Genomic DNA, 21,378 nt, shown 5'->3' on the forward strand with positions numbered 1-21,378 from the left:
AGACCTCAGCCTTACAAGAGCTCATGCCCTGGGCTAGAGCTGTCTTCCTGGCAAGTGGTCTCTGTGAGTCTGAACAAATTGCCTGCTAGCTTTCCCTTTCATTGCTAGAGAAAGGATGGGTAAACAGCAGAACTGGCACGTGGGGGAATTGTGTACATCCTGAGGTTATATAATCAGTACCTGGCATAGGTCTGGTGGTGCTCAGAGTTTTGCATGGAGATACAAGTCCAAAATAAGCTATGCTATTAATTAAATCACTGGTGTCAGTGTGTATTAAAAGGAAAGGGAAATAATGCTCTTAGTTTCCTAAGGAGTACCAGAGACGGGAACTTTTGAGAATAAGTCCCTGCTTCCACCTTCTCTTAGCAAAAAACAGGTGCAGGTACATCCTGAAATATGAAAGGTACAGCTGAGCTTTGTGCATTAGAGTGCTGAGTCTCAGCACTCTGGCTGGTGGAAATAGCCTTAGGTGCCTGCCTATTCCTCTGTCTTACTCTCATTGTGCTCTTTACTGCTAGTTGTATACTGTAAAGCAGTGCAGTGTATCTGTTAATAAATACCTGTTAGCAGGTATTTATTAGAATGTTGAAAACCAAATCTTGAAGATGATTAAAATCTCTTGGAGGTCTTCTCTTGGTCAAATTCTCCTGTTTAGTCTTTGTCTTACTTGTCTGCCTTGTTTCTTATCTGTAAGTAGAAAATTTCAAACTGCGTATGTCATAGTAGAATCTATCAAGAAATATGTGATCAGAGAAAAAAAGTGTGTATTTATAAGAATTGTTTGTCAGAATTAGCTCCATGGGACTTTTACCATTTTACAGTACACAAAATTTACACTCCATGTCCTGTCATGTGGATACAAAAAGTGACATATAAATCTTCACAGAAGCTTCTTTGCATGCAACTTTGTCCACATAAATGGCAGAAGCCAAACTTATATGTGCTAGTAAATTCACCAGGTGCTCCCTCTGTTGTGTAATCTTTGAAATAAGCTATGGTCTCAGCTTTTTTTTTTTCAGGCTTCAACTCCTGGAGTCTTTCTTGGCGTGCTAGTCTGTCCAGGGAGAAAGTTAAATAGGGGAAGTGTCAGAAATGCAACTGGTGTCACTAGAGTTAAGGATGCAGCCATTGTGAGCTCCTCATCATGGAATGGGAGACAACTAGGTTAAGCAGGACTTCTATTCTAATATTTCTGTGTGAAGTTGTTCCTTGCTGTCTCTTCCAGAATATCAGTTAATATATCATTTTTTTCTGTGTTAAACTGTCGTCATGAGTCCTGAAAAGCTTTTAGAGAGGAACATTCTTCATCCAGAACCAAAATAGATTTAATTTCAAGCATATATAACGATGTTGTGAAAGGTGGAAAAACATTTAACACAAATATGAAAACATACTTAATTAGCAGTGTTTGATATACCATATGCCAGCTGAGGTACTGAAAAATAAGTGTTTCCAACTACAGGTCATTTTTATCAGCATTTATCACCATTTCTGTCACTTTCCTCTTTCCAGCCTAATTTGAGGAGTTATAAATCCATCCCTCAATGCCCTCCACAGAAAAGCACCTCTATTCTTTTCTTTCCCCCAATACAGCATTTTTAAAAATCCTTCCTTCTTTATTATTCTTTTCTTCTTTTATTGTCTTTTACTTTTAACCTTACTTGCTACATACACAGCATTTTGATTACTCTGTATAATGCAGTAAAAAAGCAATATCCCAGTGGTTAGAACCTCAACAGCAGTGTTACAGTTTGATTGGTTTAGTTGCAGAACAACCTTGAATGCTAAAAGCATTTCGAAATTGAACATGTGGAAGTGCAGCCACCTCAGTACTTTTAATTGAGAATGAGGAATTTCCTCATAATGATTCAGTTGTCAGTTATCCCATGTCTAAAAAATACATTTGACAGAACTGGGATCAGAAAAGACTAAGCTGTAAAAATAGTCATGAACTTCTGATAAATAATGGAAAATTAACTGCTTTGGAATCCTAAACTTAGGAAACACATGTGAGTTTTATGCAAATGTGATTTTTTTATGAAAATGTGTCTCTTGAGAGCTCTGACTCTGCATAACTGATGTGTGTCTGTTTCCATATGTGCCAAATGGGTATGTACTTACATGGATCCACATATTTGATTAGGGTAAATTTTGAAAATTTTATGAATGACAAACATCTCAAAAATTTAAACTGAGTATATTTTGTATTTTTATTAAAGTTGAATTCAGAAATATAAGATTAGATACCTTATAAGAGCAAAGATAAGTTTCCATACAAAAAAAACCCCAGAATTCATGAAAATCTGACTCTAAGCTTTCTGCTTACTTATATGTTATAATCAGTATATACTATAACCATTGTATTTCACATCTTTCTCAAGATAAGATTCTATATCTCTGATATTAAAAGAAACTCTTAATTGTACTGCTACTGAATACAGAGCTGGTATAATTGGTATGTGGTGTCACAAAGAGTTCCTGTTTCCTGCATAATCTCTGAAGTCACTGAAGGTTTTAGAGCACTAAACATGATGCAAGTCATAGTTCTGTAGTGTTCAGTGCAGTTCAAGATGAAATCTATTAGTAGTCTGTAGAAAGTTCTGCCATCTCTTTTATATCAAAATATTATTTAAGATTATTTATATCAGAAGATATAAAGATCATATATAGTTGTTGTGTGTGGGGGTAGCTGAAATAGTTGTGTATGTTTAAATGTTTTTATTTTAATCTCTGTTTTCTTTTCCAGGTACTGTATTTGGCAATGGCAAAACTTCTGATTACCTGCTCCTGGGTAACACTGTATACACTGTAAGTCTATATTGACTCTAACTATTTTAGAGATCCAGTGCTGCTATTGCTATTCTCTTCATAGAAGACTGAATTCAGTGAACTGCCTTAAGAGTAAGAAATGGCTCCTGAATGACTCTTTGGGAAGTTTTCAAGTGCATTTTGTGTTCCAATTCCCATTTTTAAAACAAAGCAGTTCAATAAAGATGCAGAAGATACATTTTTCCTTTACAGTAAACTGTCTGGTTTTTAAATAATGGGAATTATTGTTCCCTAATTATGCTTATTAATTTAGGTTTAAGTTCTTGCATTGGCGAAATCTCAGGTTATTGATTATAGAAGTAGTTTCTGGACTTCTGAAGATACAATTGAGTTCTCTGTCTATTAATTTATCCTGAGGCCTTAAAAGAGGCATTGAGCCATATTGACTAAAGGCTGTGGGACGCCTTTTCAGAGGCAATCAAACCACCAAAAGTACACCTGATTTGTACCTAACAGTAAACTTCTGTTGCTCTCATAGATACTAATCATTACTAATCATTTTATCTCCTAGAACAAATTAGTAAAGCTAAATATGTGCTTTTTACTTACTAGATATGGATGTTACCCAGTAGCAGGTTTTCCAAGATCTCTCTTAGAAGCAAAATTAGATTTATGCTTACTGTCCTCTGTTCTTCAATGTTAAAAGTTAATTAATTTTTCAAGTTCCTTTCAAGTTCCTCCTGCTGGCAGGTACAAAAAAGAAATTAATTCTTCCATTAATGTAAGGAGACTGTAGTGTATATTTGCAACAAAATCACTTATTTGGGGAATAAGAAAATATCATAACTTAAATAAAAGGAAAATATTCTAGACACGTGCTAAAACAGAGGTCACAATGCTGCTCATATATGTCACATTCTGCAACTGGTTTTCAACTAGGAGAACTGAAACTTGACCGTCTTGAGAGGTTAATTTCTTGCTACAAAGCTGCAGAGTGGTCAAGAATTTCCAAAAAAACTATTTTCCTTCACTTCAAAAGTCTGGGAAAATATGGAAGTTGCAATTGATGTTTTCCTGCTCTTGCACAGGAATTCAAGAAAATCTGGAACATACATGAATTTTGAGAGCTTTTCAAAATGGGGGTGGAGAGTTTGTTGGTGTTTTTTTTTAATCTGTTCATGTGAAGTATATGAGCAGTAACAGTTGTCAATCATATCAAAATTCTGAGGCTAATTCTAAGGCGATTCTTGTTCTTCATACCATTTTCAATGTGGTTTTCAGAAATCTGTAGTCATCAGTACTGCAAAAGCCAGTAAGAAAGGAATTCAGAAGCTTATATAGTTTAGTTTCTTTGGATCCAGAAATGAAGTCAGAAGTACACAATGATTCATAATATGTCCTGAAATTATTTCTTTAAACGTGAATTTCAAATAGGAATAGGGTGCTGTGAAAATATCTGTATGACCATTTTCAAGAGGTTTTTTTAAAAAAAGCTCAGTCTTTACACAGAATACCAGTTTGAGTTCTCATTTCTTGGGTAGGATTTAGTGCACTGTTGTAAGTTTGGATGAAGCAGAGGAGGGAGCAATAGACCCCATATTACTGAGGGAGTGGCTGTGCATAGTTGGTGGTTTTTGGTGGGGGTATCAGACATGATCAAAGGTCAGTAAAGGCTCTATTCTCACACTGTGTATCTCCTTTTGTGTACATATCTTGTCTACGGAGCGGGAATGTTTGATCTCATCCTGAAGGATGTTTACTTTCGTTACAACTGACCTAAGCAGCAAACAAGTGTACCAAATGACTTTGTTTGGGTTATTTTTTTCCATGATTCTTTTTTTTTATGCATCCACATACAGAACCCAAACCAGATCGACCAAGCAAATTACAATACTCAAAATCATCCTCAATTTTCTTTTGTATCCTTCTGTGCACCAGACATAGTGAAAGATTTGTCATACATATTTAACTAGTTGCTTCAGTACGGATTGAAGTACGTTTCTTCTGAATTTCTGGGACTGGCTAAAGTTCGATACAAACAACAAACTCACTGACAATCAGTGCTGCCAACTTCTCCATCAAACTGGAATTTAAGCTATAGCTGTTGGAGTTGGAGCTTGGTCTTTGTGACTCCTTTTTTCAGACTCATATTCTTCAGATTACATGTAAAGCAAAACTTGTGATTCGCATTCACGAGTGAGTTACAAAATGCGATAACTATTTCCTTGGTAAACAGAAAACTTGCTTGAGTGAACTTCAAAGGACAGAGATAAACAATTTTCCTGGATCAACTAGTCCTTGCTGTGCGATTATAAACTTTCTCCTACTGCTCATCTATGAGCTAAAATGGAGCATGTCTCACAAACGTGATGTTTTCAGAGATTCCGCCATGAAAAATGTAAAGATGAGTAAAAGGATAAGAGGGAATAATGAAAATGGCATAACAGACTTATTCAACCTGTTATTTTTTATGCAGAACATAGGTCTTATATTACCAGCATTGAACTCTTGGCCTTTCCAGGGTTTGGTGCAGATGACTCATTTACTAATGAAGTAACAAAACTTCTGGTTGTTTTTTTAAGTTTAGATTGATGTAACCTTGAGCAATTGCAAGCTTTCAGTCCAGAATCTATGTCTTCTAAGTCTGTCTTGGTGTAGAAAGTTGTAGTCATCCTGTCTGTAACTGGAGGGTCTTCAAGTCTCTACTGAAGGGGGACTTTTCACAAGGAACACTTATCACAAACCTTTCCTTGTAACCGAAATACCATCAATAAAGATGCTAACACCTTTGCAAGAGCCAGAGTTACAGAGTTCTAAGAAGCAAGGATAAGATTTCTAATGCAAGAATTTTCAAAATCAAGTTGAGTGGCCATTATTAATGGAAGCTAGTACTTCTTAATGTTCTATTATTAGCTCATTACTGGATTGTATCCTTAAATCTTCTAGTGGTAATTTACTTTTTCTTGTTTTCTCCTTAAAGTTTAACCAAACTATTAATTTCTGTGTGTTAAGATTCCCATATTAAGAATCCTCTCTCTGTCTTCCCTTAAGTTTGTGGTTCTGACTGTGTGTTTGAAGGCTGGATTAGAGACCTCATATTGGACTTTGGTAAGCAAATGTCTTCACCATGTTCTCAAATGTTCTGTGAAATACAATGAATGAATAATTGTATTCTTTTCTTCTTATTTGTTATATAGTACCCTTTAACAGTTTGTCAGTAGCAAACTGTGGTTACTGTGTGGAAGGACAGAATATCCATATACAAGAAATAATGCTTAGTATTGAAAATCAGGACAAATGTAATACTTAAACTAGAAAAATCAAATTACTCTGGACTTACTGTAACTAAATTTAAATTGGCTTAAAATGCAGTAATACTGCTGCTGATAGTATAAGTTTCCTTTAAGAAATAGCTAACTGAAGTAGTAGAGTTAAATTAATACAAGGCATGGAAATTTGATCCAATATATCAAAATAGCTTTGTAAATGCTAGGTAGCAAAGATGTTATTTTATGTTATAATGCATATGTGATAATAGTTCTGTTTGTTTGTTTGTTTTAACAGTTCAGCCATATAGCAATCTGGGGAAGCATTGCACTTTGGGTAGTGTTTTTTGGAATCTACTCTTCTTTGTGGCCAGTCATTCCTATGGCACCTGATATGTCAGGAGAGGTAAAAATATATTTTAACTAACATCCAAATGTGTGAAAAAAATGTTGTTTCAGTCTGTAGTACAGATCTAATATTTATTGGATCCTTCTGGTAACTAGAAGCGTGTATGTCATTCTGTCTTTTGTACCTTCAATGTGGTAGCCATGTTTATTTAAAATAGAATCAATTTTTACTCTTGTGAAAAGCTAACAGGGTGTGAGTATGTGGTCTAATGAGAAAGAATAGACAGGTGAGCTGCTTTGCAGTTCTTAGGTAAGCTTTAATTTTCTAAAGAAAAGTCTTACTAAATTCAGTACTCAGAGTTACAGTGCTTATTTTTCTGGAGCATTTTTCATAATGAAGTAACCAGTAGTAGCTTGGTGAAGGCTGTTTTTAATCTTGAATTTTACAAATTTGCCAAGTACTTGAAGATGTAAAATGCCTCAAAAAAAAATTGAGGTGCCATAACATTGCACAAACTGCTTGTCATGCACACTTCCTTTCCTATTAAGGTGCTACTTGGAATGCATTATTGTAATGTATCTTTAACCTTTTGCAATAATTGGTGTTTTCTCATTCGTTTATAATTGCATCTGTGTAAAGCTACTCTGAATATTCCTGATTGGATTGAATCCATAAAAGATGCTTATTTGCTGCCTTATCTGATTTAATTGGAACTGCAGTCCCGAATTCTCAATACTATTCAGTTCCAGAAACATCTGAAGTACTCATTTCTCAGACACTTATGTCTGCTTCTGGGCATGATTAGTCCTCCTGAGCTGACAAGTTTGGTGTGCATTCTCAGTGGGAATCAGAAACTGAGAATACCTGCTTGTGTCAGAAAGATTCTTCCAATGGTTCTCAAATCATATCAACTAAATCTTACACCAGTAAAAGAGTGAGTCCCTTTAACTCCACCACCACTGTGATATAATTCAGCAATTTAAAAAATTATGCAAGATGTGGGAAATGTGCGTGTCTCTCCCTCGCTTGAAAGTAATTAATACTCATCAATCCAACCTCCTATTTAAATAGTTACAGGAAAAAATATTATATAGGCATTACTGTAACTACTACATTTTAATGGAAAGCACAAGGTGTTACCTTAAATACTTGGACACCTAAGGAAAAGAATTTGAAATTACACAAATTGAAATACACAATTTCTAGCTGGTTTTTCTCTCTACCATAATGTCTTACCTATGTATATATGTAGATTTTGTACATTACCACATTGCCTCTACTATTTAAAACTAATTCTGTATATTATTATAAATTAAAGTAATTGAAGCTATCTGTACTTCAGCATTTTTCTTTGAATACACTGTATTTTATAGAAGAAACAATGTTTTTGGAATTTGGTGGTTTTAGAGATTTTGTAAAAACTTTTTGCTTTTTAAGTCATCAGAACTTTCATAGTGATAAGCACAGTGGAAACAAAATTGGTGTGTTACACTTGGTATGACATAAGCGTGGGCACTTCACTATTGAAATAACAATGTTTCTAGTTAGAAGTTTTTCAGACTCTGAAGTTACTGTGGAAACATCTGGTTTTGAGGGAATGTAATTCCTGTGATCTTCTAGAAAGAGTTCTTCATTAAATAGATCTAGCTGTCAACAAAAATAATACTCCTGGGGTTTGAATCAACATTGTGCCAAAGTAGCCAGACTTAAGAACCTAAAATAATTTATTTTTTACGATAAAATTTTATCTGTACTTGAAATGGGTGGTCTTACATTGTTAGTGTGTTTGCTTATGCATGTTTATGTATATAGTAGTTCTGATGTGTGTATGTGCATGAAGTTGTTTGAAGGGAGGTGTTGTTGACTGAGGTTGGTTTTGTTTTCTTTCTAAGAATATATTTCAGTGTCTGGGATGTCAGAATAAAGTCTTCTAAAAGCATCATAGGCCATTAAAGCTTATGTTCAAAACTCTGGTCTAGCTTTTTGCACTGCACTCTGTGTGGCTAAAAGTCCTGTTGATGCATACCGCAGCTCAGAGTGGAAGCAGGGGTTTTTTGTGCTTTCCTGGAAGCCCCTTTACTGACTGAGTGGTCTGCAGGGCAGCATTCACTGAGTTTCTCTGTAGCAAGTCAGGCCTTCCAGAAGTATTGAAACTAAAAGATTCACAGTTTTATCTATGCAAAAGATTGTGATGTGATAGAAACAAATCCATATAAGCAACTCTGCTTGCATGTGCAAATACTGGTTGTCTGATTGCTTCAAATTTGTGAGTCAGACTTGAAAAATTCATCCAGCTCTACTTGGCAAAAGTTAATGTGTCAAAAACTGACTTCTTAGCTTTTTGTCCATTTTAGCTGGTATGATCTGAGAAATTATGCTGAAGGGGCCTTTTATGCATTTTTTTCCCAAACATATTCATTAAAAATGCCCCTTTTTTAATAAACTTCAGATTTATATGGATATATATATAACTATAGTCCTTAGAAAGTTTAAAGGTATTCTCTTTCTTCTTCTTGTAGCTGGTAACAATTCTGTCTTAGTAGGTTTATAGTCTTTCCAGTCTGTATTCTTGACACAATATTCATCCCACAATCAAGTCCCAGCTAGATGATGTCTTCTACAAATATATTTTTCATATCTTCTTTGAGATAGAAAAGAACTTAGTAAAACATTGTAATAAAGATTTGGTATTCCTTCATGTTCATGTTATGAAAATAGTAAGATTTTTCTTGCTTATTCCTGCTTCTGTTCCAAGAAAATAAAATTCTAGTGCTCTTGAAGGAGAGAGAAAAAGTATATGGAGGTGATGGAAAACTCATTCATTGGATGCAGAGGAAGGTGTTAATCTAAGTATTTTTGAAACTCATTTTTTTTATCCATTCCTATAAAATATTCAACTCTGATAAATGTATTTCAGTGGAGAACACTACAAGGTAATGACTCGAGAAAAAATTGAGTTGTAACAGAAGAAAAGTCAGTTCTTGCTGCTGATACTGTTATATATGAGCACTAGAGCTAGTGGCCCAAAGTTAAAGCATAGGAGTTGGTTTGTGTTCATCTTTTACTATCCAGGCATCATCCAATCACTTACTGAACAAAGAAGCAAATGTATCACATACTTTTGCAAGTTTTTCTGACTCCTTACATTAATTTTCTCCATCATTTTGTGTATTGTTCTAGTTATACAGAAGATAATTAAGTTGACTTTTACATATAGGTTGCTGTATGTTAGTATCACAGAATGAAAAATTGTAGAATACCATGCTCTAAAAGAAAATATACTGAAACAAAAAATTATGATAGTTACAGCACTTTTTCTGTGTTGTCTAGGCCATTAGACCCCTTTCCTTGACATGTTCTTAAGATTATAATCAAGTGTATTTTTCTGTCACTCCCTTCTGCTGAGTTTTCCCAGAAGAAAAACACGCAGGGCCCCCCTTGATCCAAAATGTCCAGTTGATCTAGAATGCTGAGACAATTGTGGCATAAAGACCCTTGTTTTCTGTTTTGTCAAGACTAGTAGATCTGGACTAGGCCAACTCATTCACTTATAGAGTATTATTTCTCACAGTGTGGGAACTACATGGCTCTCCATGGTACAGTAATCCTAAGTCCTGTAAGTAGTGGGAACTTGTTGCCAAGTAGGGAGTGCACCAGAATAGTTGAAATTTGACTTTTGACTCACATAAGTAAGTTATTCCTGGCACAAGTGTTCTCTAATATGAATAACTGGTCGTTCTAGTTATAGTAGGTTATAGTAGCTACACTTGTTTCCATGTTAATGTTCTGCAACCAGTTACATCTTGTCAACCTTAAAACAGTTTCTATTCGAGTTGTGGGGTTTATTCTTAAAGAAATAAAGTTCCAAGTAAAGAAAACTTCATTCATTTTCCCTGGTTGATGATGTTCAGATGAAAACTGTCAGTTCACCATTGTCTTTTGACAGACAGAGGCTAGAAGGAAAAATGGATGAAAACTACAAGAGAAGCAATAGGCTTTATGAAGCTGGAGAAAATGGGAAAATAGGCCATAAAAATGAAGAAAGATAAGTGATAAAAAGGGGTAAAAACCTATGTAATTAATTAGGTAGTATAATATCTGTAGCTAGCTCAGGTACTGTAGCAAATCAACTTCATGAGTCTTTTAGCAGAAGCAAGATATAAGTATTTTATCATTAATTAAGTGGAACTTACTGTTTACTTTCATATTATTTTGCTTGTACTTTAAAATCACTCATTAAAAATTACATTCCTTAAGTTTATTCTAAGAATTAGGGGCTATATTCTTCTAGTCTTAGACACAGATCCTAAAAGACTGGAAATTCAAATTCCATATAGTTATAACTAAATACTAAAATACCTTTCTGCAAGGAGGATTTTGGTAGTAGTAGCAAAATTTTATTTCTGTGGGGAGGAATGAGGATGCACAGCTTATGAGAAAGAAATACTGAAAACATGTCAGAAGCTTTAATTGATTTTATAACAACTTTGCAGCCTCTGTAGGATAGTCTTTATTATATTACAATTTGCATTGTATCTGTGGAAATGTTTATTCATTCATTTTCTGTCAGTACTGTCTAATATGGAATCATGTGAACAAGGAACTTTATGGATTATTTCCTTAATATTTTACTAGTAAAATCTGTGCTTTTAAATATAGATACACTGGAAAGAAAGGGAAAAAAAACCACATAAAATTCTTAGGAAGCATTTTTTTGTTAGGTTTGTGTGGTTTGACCCATTACATTAAACATTACATTAAAGCATTTAATATCAAGAAAAGATGTCACTACAAACTAGAAGAAAATTTTTATTCTGGACTTGAAAAATCAACTACCTGGGTCTGTCTTTCTAGTATATTGATATAAATTAGGTTGATACTTCTATATATAATATTAACAAACAGACAATTGAAATACACTTTCAAAATATTTTAAACAGCTTATGATATTGTCTATTTCAGCCAGATGAAGTTTGTGCAAGTTTTTGAATGTAAATGCCAAGTCTTTACATATTTGATAAGGTATTTGCTTTGTAGGTATATTTTCTTTTTCCTTTGAAATTCTTCAATACACAGAAAACTGTTCTGTGATTCTGAACAAAAAATACATTTTTAATCTGTGATTCAGGGAATTGCCAGTTGTCCATGTTTTGTCATATTGTATATAATGACTGCACAAATAAATGAAGCTGTGATTAAATTGTTCTATGTTTTTATATCTGTGTAGCCCTTTTGCAATACTTGCATTAATTAATGACATTTCTGTAATTCACTCATTAAGAGCAGCCTCCATTCATGTGTCAGTAGGCTGTAAAGCTGCTAGAACTTTCCATTATTGCTTCCATCCTTGCAGTTGATAGATCTACTTTTCCTTAAAGTCCTCTTATTAAAAAGAAAAAAAGACTGATTTTTAAATTATAAAAATAGATACATTTCTAAACTGGTATGGTTATCTCTTTCTTGAAAAAATCTGGAGGGGTGAAAAACAAATCAATCTGTTGTATATTTCACACTAATAAAGCCCCTTGTTACTGTTAGGTGCTTTCAATTGTTAGGCTTCTTTTTTTCACCTAAATGATTAATAAGATTGCTTACAATAATAATACTTTACTTGAATAAAAAGTATGACATTGATACTAAAGCAAAAGTTCAGTATCCATAAAACTTTTTAATTTATTGAGGTACTGTAGACAATGCACTGTAAAGTTCTCCAGAGCACCATCTGTTTCTGCTCTGTCTGGCCCAAGGGATTTATAAAACTACTGACGGAAATTGGAGTTAAGGTACAGGCATGTATTTTACAGAATTTTAGATCATTTGATTGATGTTTGCAGAAGTCTTGTGTAAAACAGTAATATTTCTTGTGGGAAGATTAAGCTGCACTGTGTAGAAACAATGTATTAGAATATACTGTATTGACAGCATCGGTTTCTTAATATTACTTCACTCTGTAATATGCCAAGTATCCTGCTTATATGGAATCATGCTTATTAAAATATTAGATATGCATCCTTTAACGCCTTCACTGCACTGGGGTCTTTTTACACAAAAACACCAAGTAACTTTTTTGAAAATATAGTTTTCCAGATACATTAGTCTCTATTGAATAGGTCTTCTGTAGTCAGATGTTTGTCTAAAGTTTGATCCAAAAGCTGGAATCGGTTTTAGTCTAATGCAGAGCAAAGCCTACAAAGCAAAGTATTTAGGATAAAATACAATCCTAGAACAGCTGAACAGGTGTCTGGAGGTCATCTGGTCTAATGCTTCTGACAATACACCAAGTTGCCTCATACCACGTGCAGACAGCTTTTGAGTATTATCAAGGGTGGAGACACTACAACATTTCCAAACAGCCTGTGTTCCTGTTCAGTCACCCTCACAGTAAGAAAGGTTTACTTAATGTTCAGATTCAAGTTTTAGTTTGCTCTGCTGCATCTTGTGCCATGACAGGGCCCTGGCCCTGACTTTGCACCCTCCACTCAGGAGTCTTATCTCCATCAATAAGATCACTCTAAGCCTTCTCTTGGGCTATAGTCCTAACTATCTCAGGTTTCTCTCTTGTATGAGAGATGCTTCTGGACATTGGACTAATTTCAGTATGTCTGTGTTTCTTGTACTGGAGAGCCCAGAACTGGAGACTTCCCTAGGTGTGACCTCCTCAGTGCTGAGCACAGGAGACCTGCCTTCCCTTCTGCTGGCAGTACTTTGTCAAATGAAGCCAGAAGACACCATTCACTTTCTTTGTCACAAGGGCCCATTGCTGGCTGATTTTCAACCTGGTGTCCATTGGGACCAAGTCCTTTCCTGCCAAGCTGCTTTCCAGCTGGGTGGTCCCCAGGATATACTGCTGCCTGGGGTTGTTCCTTCCCTTGTGCAGGATTTTGCATTCCTCCTTGTTCAACTGCATGAGGTTCCTATCAGCCCATTTCTTCAGCCTTTTGAGGTTTCTCTGGATGGCAACACAATCCTCTAGTGCATCTGCCACCCCTCTCCTCATTTTGTGTCATTAGCAGATTTCCTGAGGGGACACTTTGCCTCTCATCCAGATATTTAATGAAGAAGTTAAATGAAACTGGACCCACTATTGACCCCTGGGGTATGCTTTCAGTTCCTGGCCTCCAGCCAGTCTCACACTGATCACCAATTGCCATTCAGCCAGTTTTCAGTGTATCTCACAGTCATTCATCCATCCCATACATCAACAGCTTCTCTAGGAGGATCTTACAGCTTTTGCACCCTGCTGTCTTGTCCCTCCAGCTGTAAAAGGTGCTATAATGGATACTTGTTTCTTGCATTTTTAAAAAACAGCTGAATATTATTGTAATAACTTTCGCAGAATACAGCATAATAAATAAATTTAAATGGTTATATATTTAAGAAAAATTGCTACAGTGCTTTTCCTCAGTGTTAGCAGGGAGAGTTGTAAATAATGCCCCTAAAATTTGGGAAGTAATGCCTAAATTCCTTCAAACAAGAGAATTACGGTGCCATGCTTTTAAGGGAACCTGGCAGATAACTGAGTTCGCAACCTCTGTTTCCAAAACTGCTTTGAGCTCTGTATGGTAAGAAAATGCCAAAGTCTATCAATTCTCACTTCATTATCACAAAACTTGTGGAATATAGTCACTCTTCAGTGACTAATATCTAGAGTAGTTATGATTTCTGTCCTATGATTTCTTTCCTTCTTTTGGGGTTTTTGTTTGTTCATTTGTAGTTTTTTGTCTGTCTGGGATTTTTTTTTTTTTTTTTGCTGTTGCACTGCTTTTTTACCAGTCTGGTTTAAAATATTATCCAAATTCTGTATCTTCATTTCAGGAGGAATAACTGGTGTACTAAATTTTCAAGAACATTGAAATAATTCAACAAGAAAAGCAAGACTTTTCCTTCATAGTCTAAAATATTTCTCAAGCCCATTCTCAGCAGAAGGTCCTTATCCTAAGGATTTTTTGCACCTTTTTGTCCCCTTCCAGGTTTTTTCATCTTGTCTTTTAAGAGCTATGAGTCTTTACAAAACAATAATCAGTAATCTATATGTCTTCCTTTCTATACCTATGTGAACCTCTTGTTTAGAGAAAAAAAAATGTTTCAGTGTACATTTGTGGAAAATAATATTACTTGCAAAAAAAATCAGTGATTTATTGATGATATTTAAAGTTAATCAGAATTCATCTCATAAAACATCGGTCATCTGTCCTTACCTGAGACCCTAAAATTATGTTACTATTCTGATACTAACATATTTTAGCTATTTAATAATTTATATTTAAAATTTTCTTTTCATCTTTCACTTCAGGAATCAAAAATATTTGTCTCAGGGTTTGGGTTTTTTTCCCCATTTAATTCCCGATAGGTAGTTTCCATTTTGACTCCTCAGACCTTCATGGTTTAATTGTACTTGGTCTAGTAGCACACATTTATTTGTGAGCCAGAATCTGCTATTCCCAAATATACTTCAAAGATCCTTCTCCATATTCCATAGTTACATTCTCATTCTCTCAAACGGGAACAGCAGAGCTGATCTTTGAATGGCCCAATTCATGGTTTTGCTTCCAGTGGTCTGTCTTAGTTAATATTCCTAATAGCCAGAGATCCTAATAGAGAGGAACTTAATTCTTTGCAATTCTGAGGAAAACATTTCTTAATTAAAAGGAGCTAAAAGATGTTTTTTAAACTCTATATAGCACAGAAAGACTAGAGGCAATATAAGGACTTAGTTGTAGGAACTTCATTGCACTGGAAGTTAATGCAGATCTGTTTTAGTACTACAACTGTAAGTACTTTGGCATATATGGAGGCAAACACATGCATGTAACTACTACTAATGAAGTTTTCCCTGTTGGTTGGGAAGAGAAACTTTTGCTGGTTTGATGCTGTTGAGGTATTTTATAGCTTTGTAGTTTATAGGAAGGAGATGTGTACCTAGATGATACTTGAAACAGACAAACTGAAAAGGGTAAGCTTTTCTGCGGCAAGAATTTTACCACGTTTTCATCTTTCCCTTCTTATTTTTTAAAGGCTTTTTAAAGTCTGAGCTAGCTGTTTTGGCAGATCATTTCATAATAAGGAAAAAGCAAATATTCTCTGCTCATTCTGAAATGTAATTTCCTAACACTACATCTTCAGCAGTGCATTAAAATGTTTTGCGGCCAGGATTACTTATCTGCCACTAAGTCATGAAAAGGAGTATTTCTCAGCTTTTTTCTTACTCTTTTTTTAAAAAATGAGAACCTATATAAAACTCTAAACTTAAAAAAAAAGTTAATTTATTTTAGAAAGTCTTAATATTGAGCATAAAGCTACACGTTGAACAAATTATTTATCTTCCCTACAGGATTTGTAAGTCCTACAATAAACTGGGCTTCCCAGCTCTCATTTTGGATTACTTCTGAATTCCCCTGGGAGCCACTTTTGTGGCAGATTCCATTTGGTTTCACAAGGCCTAAAGGGGGAAGACTTGGCATAGACCACAAATCTCTCACATTAGGAACAATTTGTAAACCACAAACAGAGGCAGCCAGAGTCCGTCCCCAGAACAGGCTGCTCCTGTTAGTGCCATTGTCTGAAAAGGATTGGTTTGCCATTTCCCAGATGACCTGCCTATGTGTAAAGAGATGTGAAAAGTTAGAGACAAAAATGTTTTCTACAGAGTGAGGGGGGGGAGCTTTCTTGTACAGAAAGGAAGGAAATACCTCTGTGGGATTTTATTTTTTCCCCTCTTCATCCAAAAAATACAAAGAGGGCCTCTGTCTTTAATGCGAATGTCGGCTTTAAATCTTTTAGGTTTGGATTAACTCTGTAAAAGAAAAAAAATCTGACAGGCTTTCAAATATGACGCAGAAAAACTTTTTTTTTTTTACCTCAATTCATGTTGTTCATTTGTAAAGCCAAAGGCTGGATGGAGTGAATAGTAGGCGCCAGTTGTTCCTTCATTCATAGTTAGCATTACAATGGTCAGAATTAACATCCTAAGACCTACATTATCACTTTTGCTGTTTCACCAGCAAACATTTAATACCGGGTGGCTAACACAAGGACAGCTCTTTGCTATGCTCTTATAAATAAAAAAAAAAATTGTTAATAATAGGAAGTAATAATTGTGATTAGTTCAAGTTGTATTTTTATGCTTTTTCCTTGTTTTTAAGGGAACTGTCTATCTAATTGCTACTTAATTATAAAATGTCTTGCAAAATGCATTTGTGATAGACGTTTCCTATTAGCTCCTGTTCTAGAAAATGAGTATTTCATCAAATGTGTCAAAAGTCAGCTTTTGCTTATAAAGTGACTGCTGATACATTTTCTTCACTAATACATTTCCTCCACTTTCTGATACCAAATTTGCTCTTTTTTTTTCTCCTTTGAAAATATTAATTGTTTCATTTTGAACCTGCCACTGCTCAGTGTTTGCACCTTTGCTGTTTGCTGACAGCTGTCGACAGAAGTAGTGGGTACAATCTCAGGGCAGTGTCTATGTCCTTTTAACATAGTCATGGGAAGGTTACCACATTTTTAAAGCACATTCTAATGCTTTCCAAAGAATCAATGTCATTTGGAATTTGGATACAGAAACAAGGTAAATTAAACATTTTGCTTATATGAGAATTAGGGGGGTTTTTCTGAAAATTACTTACTTCTGTTTTCATATATCAACATACTGGGTATAATTCTAAAATGTTCATGTATGCATGTTGAGAAATTAAACATCGGCTACTGTAAGCTACCTACTATTTGTCTGCTAATTAAAGCTAGCAAAATTTCAGCTTGTTTATTTTACGTGTTGAGGCTTAACCTGTGAAAGAAATTAGTCTCCAAGTAATGAAACAAATTATTTGAAAGGCTATTGTTGTGTAGTGATGTTACTTTCAACCTCTCCACAATCTTATTACACTATAAAAGTATTTCTAATACTGGCTGCAAATCAAACCTCTAGTAACGTGTTTCAGTGTTTATCATGCTCTTTGCATCCATAATATTATTGATGTAGACATTTGAGCCTGAATTACAAGGGTAAAGACTTTTTTTTCCTTTGATGTCTATAAATTGTGATGTTTGGTTTGGCCATTCAATATATTTTAGTTTTTAGTATTTCTACAGACCAAGTTATGAACAGAAGAAATTCCTATGTATTACATATAGTGGTGTATAGAAAAAATAATTAGATAAAAACCATTATGTGATTTTCAAATATTTCACTGTGTGTAAATGTGTTTGATCTTCATTTAACAATATGATGCATACTTTCATAACTACATAAATAGTTGTTTCTTATATCTCATTTTTATGTTTAGCAGGAATCTGGGGCAGTGTAGGAACTGTGGTAGAGTGAGTTCCGTGGGAGAAAGCTTTGATCGAAGTTATATTGCAGGATAATTGTAACAGTCTCCACTGTTCATATGAAGGGTCAGAAACTGTTACATCCTGTTAGAGTAGATTGCAAATTGGAATACTGTGCTCATACTGTATTGAGAAAGTTGGGAAAAGGTGGATTTTCGATAAATCAGATTTTAATGGAAATGCCTGTAATGAACACAGTGGTATAGAGCAGCATTGAGGAGGGGTGATTGCCCCTTGCAAAGAGCTCAGCAATGGATCTTTCTACCTGCTTCTCGACATGAACTACTGCTTACTATTTGCTGGATTTATGTTGCAACTCAGGGGATTTTAGAAAGGAGTTCAAGTTCTGTTTCACAGTACTCAGACTAGAATGATCCATTTAAATTTGCTTTTGATAGCCTCAACAAACTACTTGATATTTCTAAGATTTTTTTTGCTAATTCTTGTCATGACATCGCATTTTGTGCATTTTCTCTTCAGGCAGCTATGATGTTCAGCTCTGGAGTGTTTTGGATGGGACTTCTGTGTATTCCTATGACAGCTTTACTTCTTGATATAGTATACAAAGTGTGAGTACGGAAATGCCGGGGTTTACAGAAGAAAGTACTGACTTTTAAATGTGTGTTCTAATTATTAATATAATAAAAAACAAATTAAGATCAAATCTGGTGATTATATAAGATCAATTCTGGTGATTATGTAAAATTCTTCTTTACCATATTTGTTTTTGAAAAACTTTTTTACAAGAGTTATTACTATTTTAAATGTTTCAATAATTGTACTGTTATATTAATTTTTTTGTTTCTACTTTGCAAGAATAGACGATAAAATGCATTCTGTAGATTTGTTTTTTTGATTTTTTCCTTGTAAAGCTTAGTTCTAAGTCTGGGAAAATGGATTTATAAACTGAATATTTATATAAGCATTAAAACTATCTGTTGTTCTACTTTCAAGAAGAGTAAGTCTGGCAGTATTTTGTATGTACTTACAGAGTAAAGAGAGCTACTTACAAGACACTGGTAGATGAAGTTCAGGAGTTGGAAGCAAAGTCTGAGGATCCTGGGGCAGTTGTGCATGGCAAGAGGTACAGTAAAATATGTAGTACATTGTCTTAAAAACAAAAGCTAAATATATTTAGCTTTATACATGTATCAAAGACAAAAGGTTATTTTTCAAAAGCCATACAAATTGAAAGGCATCTGTGAAGGACCTTCAGGTCTACTGAGCATACATGGTTTTTCATAGGTTTACACAGAGGTTTTTACCTCAAACTTTAACTGATGTATTTCTTTGTAGCTGACTGGTTTCTGGTTCATATCTATAGAAAAAGCTTGAGGTGCAGTTTTAATTCTGTCACTTTTGCCTGTCTTAACAATTAATTCATAATTAATTTTACAAAAGTAAGAAAATGGGTTAGAACAAAATGAGTTTAAACCTGCATCATTTTCTAGTATAGTCATAAACAGAGGCTAAGCACAAAAAACAAAAATTAAATTCTTTTAAAGCTGCTCAGTAGCATAGAGACAAACAAAAAATGTGTCTAAGATTTTCTGAAATTGAATATAACAAGCTGGCTTTATATTTAATTCCAGTCCAGAGCAAATTAATTTGATCAACCTATATGAGATAAGTAAAAATTTTAACTTAAAACTCCACAAGAATTCCCTTCATGGACCAAGCAGATAATTTGAAAAGGGGGAAGGTAAAACTGAACAATTGGACATTTTCTACATGAAAACTCAGCATAAAGGTGTGCACTCACTAAAATGTTTCAGACTTTTCAACCTCAAGCTGAACTCAGAGCAAGCACTTGCTGAATGTATGAGATGACAAAATCCCCCTCTCCCCCCTTTCCAGTTCATTAGTGCCATTTGGCTGAACTAGAGCTTTCTTTTCTTGTCTTCATTTTCATGAGTTTTGTGAAGTCTAAAAAAAAGCCAAAACTGCTGCTACTTGATTTTCCTGTTCTTTCTTTTCTTTGGACTGCTGTTCTTTTAGTATCTTCATGGCAAGAAGCATAGCCAAGAAGGCTCTTTTCCTACCAAGCTATCCACAGAAAGAGACCAAAAGAAACACAGCCACTTCTTTTAGTATAGGTTCAATTTTCAGAAAGTACCTTTTGTTCATAAAAATACTTTAGCATAATCTTATTGTATCCCTCCTCGAGTTCAGTGGGAATCGGTTAACTAGGATTTGCCAGGTTGAGAACAAATTGCATCAGACACCAAGGTGATAAAACCAGCATTTTAAATGGGGAGGTATCCAGCTTATGTGAGAGCTTTCACAAGAATATTTTATCTCTATAGCTGGGTTCATGTTTCAAGTTAACAAGGAACAGGGGAGGTGCCAAGAGGCCTGGAAGCTTATCCCACTTCCCATGGAACAGCCAGTCTAGTGTGGTGGGCTACAGAAGAGGTCATACCTGCATGCAGTCTCCTCTCAGGCTCTGCATGTTGTCTTTGTGCTTCACACCAGAAGTGCTGCAGAACCCCCTAGTTGGCAATTCCTACATCAAGCTTACTTTTCCTTCATCACTGCTAGACTTAACCAGTGCTTGCAAGAATTCTCTTACTTTTAAAGGTGATGCAAATTGATTGTTACAGATGCTTTTCTCTAGTGGCAGTGGTCATTCAAGCAGATTGAGGGCAATATCTTCCTCCAGATTAACCAACTCATCTGTCAGTGAGCTTTGAAGCAATGTATGCCTGTATACCTGTAAAGGTATACATTTCATGTTTAAAAATAGTTAATATTCTGCTTGTCCATGTAAGTATACATAATGAGCACAGGCATTTAGTTACTGTGATCTAACTTTGGTTAATTATGAAACCATGCTTTCTTGGCTTTACATGTCAATATTTAAATGCTTTTGAATGGCAACAGGGTGATTTATGATGGAGAACTCACAGTATTTATATTTCAAGTATAGAAAAAGAGCAGAATTTAATACTTGAACAGCTGAAAGCACTTTTCTCAAAGTGTATTTCCTATGTGTTTTGTATTTCCTCTAATAATCTATATATTCTTTTATAATCTATCAGATCTGTGCAGTGGAAGCTTCATTATACATCAACTAAGACATGAATATTTCATATTCTTGTAAAACTTTAAGGTAGTATTTTCACTGCTTAGCATTTAAGCAATCTGCACATTCTACTTGGCAACACAAGCAAAGAACAATGGTACCAAGAATGCTATTATTATAGCATGCTAATGGTTTTAATAATTTTTTTTATTAGAAAATAACAGCTGTCAGACATTTCATAGAAATTTGCTGATTTCAACTCACATTAATAAGGATTTCACAGATGTATTGCAAAGGAGATACAGCTGATAACTGTGTCTAAGTGTGCCCATGGTCTTCCACCTCCTCGGCCTCCAATCTTACATGAAGATACTGATTTATTTATTCATTCTCTGTGTTCTTGCTGTTTAGATTTCAGGCCCTAATTTTGTTTCATTAATGTTGTCACTTAAACAGCTTACAGCTCTGAACTAAAAAAGAAGGCTCCTTCACAGTGTAGAGGAGCAAGCAGGATGGAAAAAAAATCCCTGGAGAGTTAGCTTAGGAAAGAACTGAGAGTAAGATGTGTCTCAGTACTTCAGCCTCTCCATTCTGCATTCAGTCAGCAGATGCCAGCTACCTTCCTGGAACTGATACCT

General features: G+C 34.9%; 1 protein-coding gene across 4 annotated transcripts in view; it reads left to right on the forward strand.

Moving 5' to 3' along the window:
* Positions 1-21,378, forward strand: part of ATP8A1 (ATPase phospholipid transporting 8A1) — a 104,604-nt gene that overhangs the window by 76,625 nt on the left and 6,601 nt on the right. For all 4 annotated transcript variants that reach the window (XM_066317065.1, XM_066317066.1, XM_066317064.1 and 1 more), the window contains 5 exons: positions 2,747-2,808; positions 5,821-5,877; positions 6,334-6,441; positions 18,196-18,284; positions 18,707-18,799. In XM_066317065.1, the coding sequence (XP_066173162.1) occupies positions 2,747-2,808; positions 5,821-5,877; positions 6,334-6,441; positions 18,196-18,284; positions 18,707-18,799 (409 nt within the window). The remainder of the gene's footprint in view (positions 1-2,746; positions 2,809-5,820; positions 5,878-6,333; positions 6,442-18,195; positions 18,285-18,706; positions 18,800-21,378) is intronic.

The sequence above is a fragment of the Sylvia atricapilla genome, chromosome 4, assembly GCF_009819655.1.
Source record: "Sylvia atricapilla isolate bSylAtr1 chromosome 4, bSylAtr1.pri, whole genome shotgun sequence".
Classification (NCBI taxonomy): Eukaryota; Metazoa; Chordata; class Aves; order Passeriformes; family Sylviidae; genus Sylvia; species Sylvia atricapilla.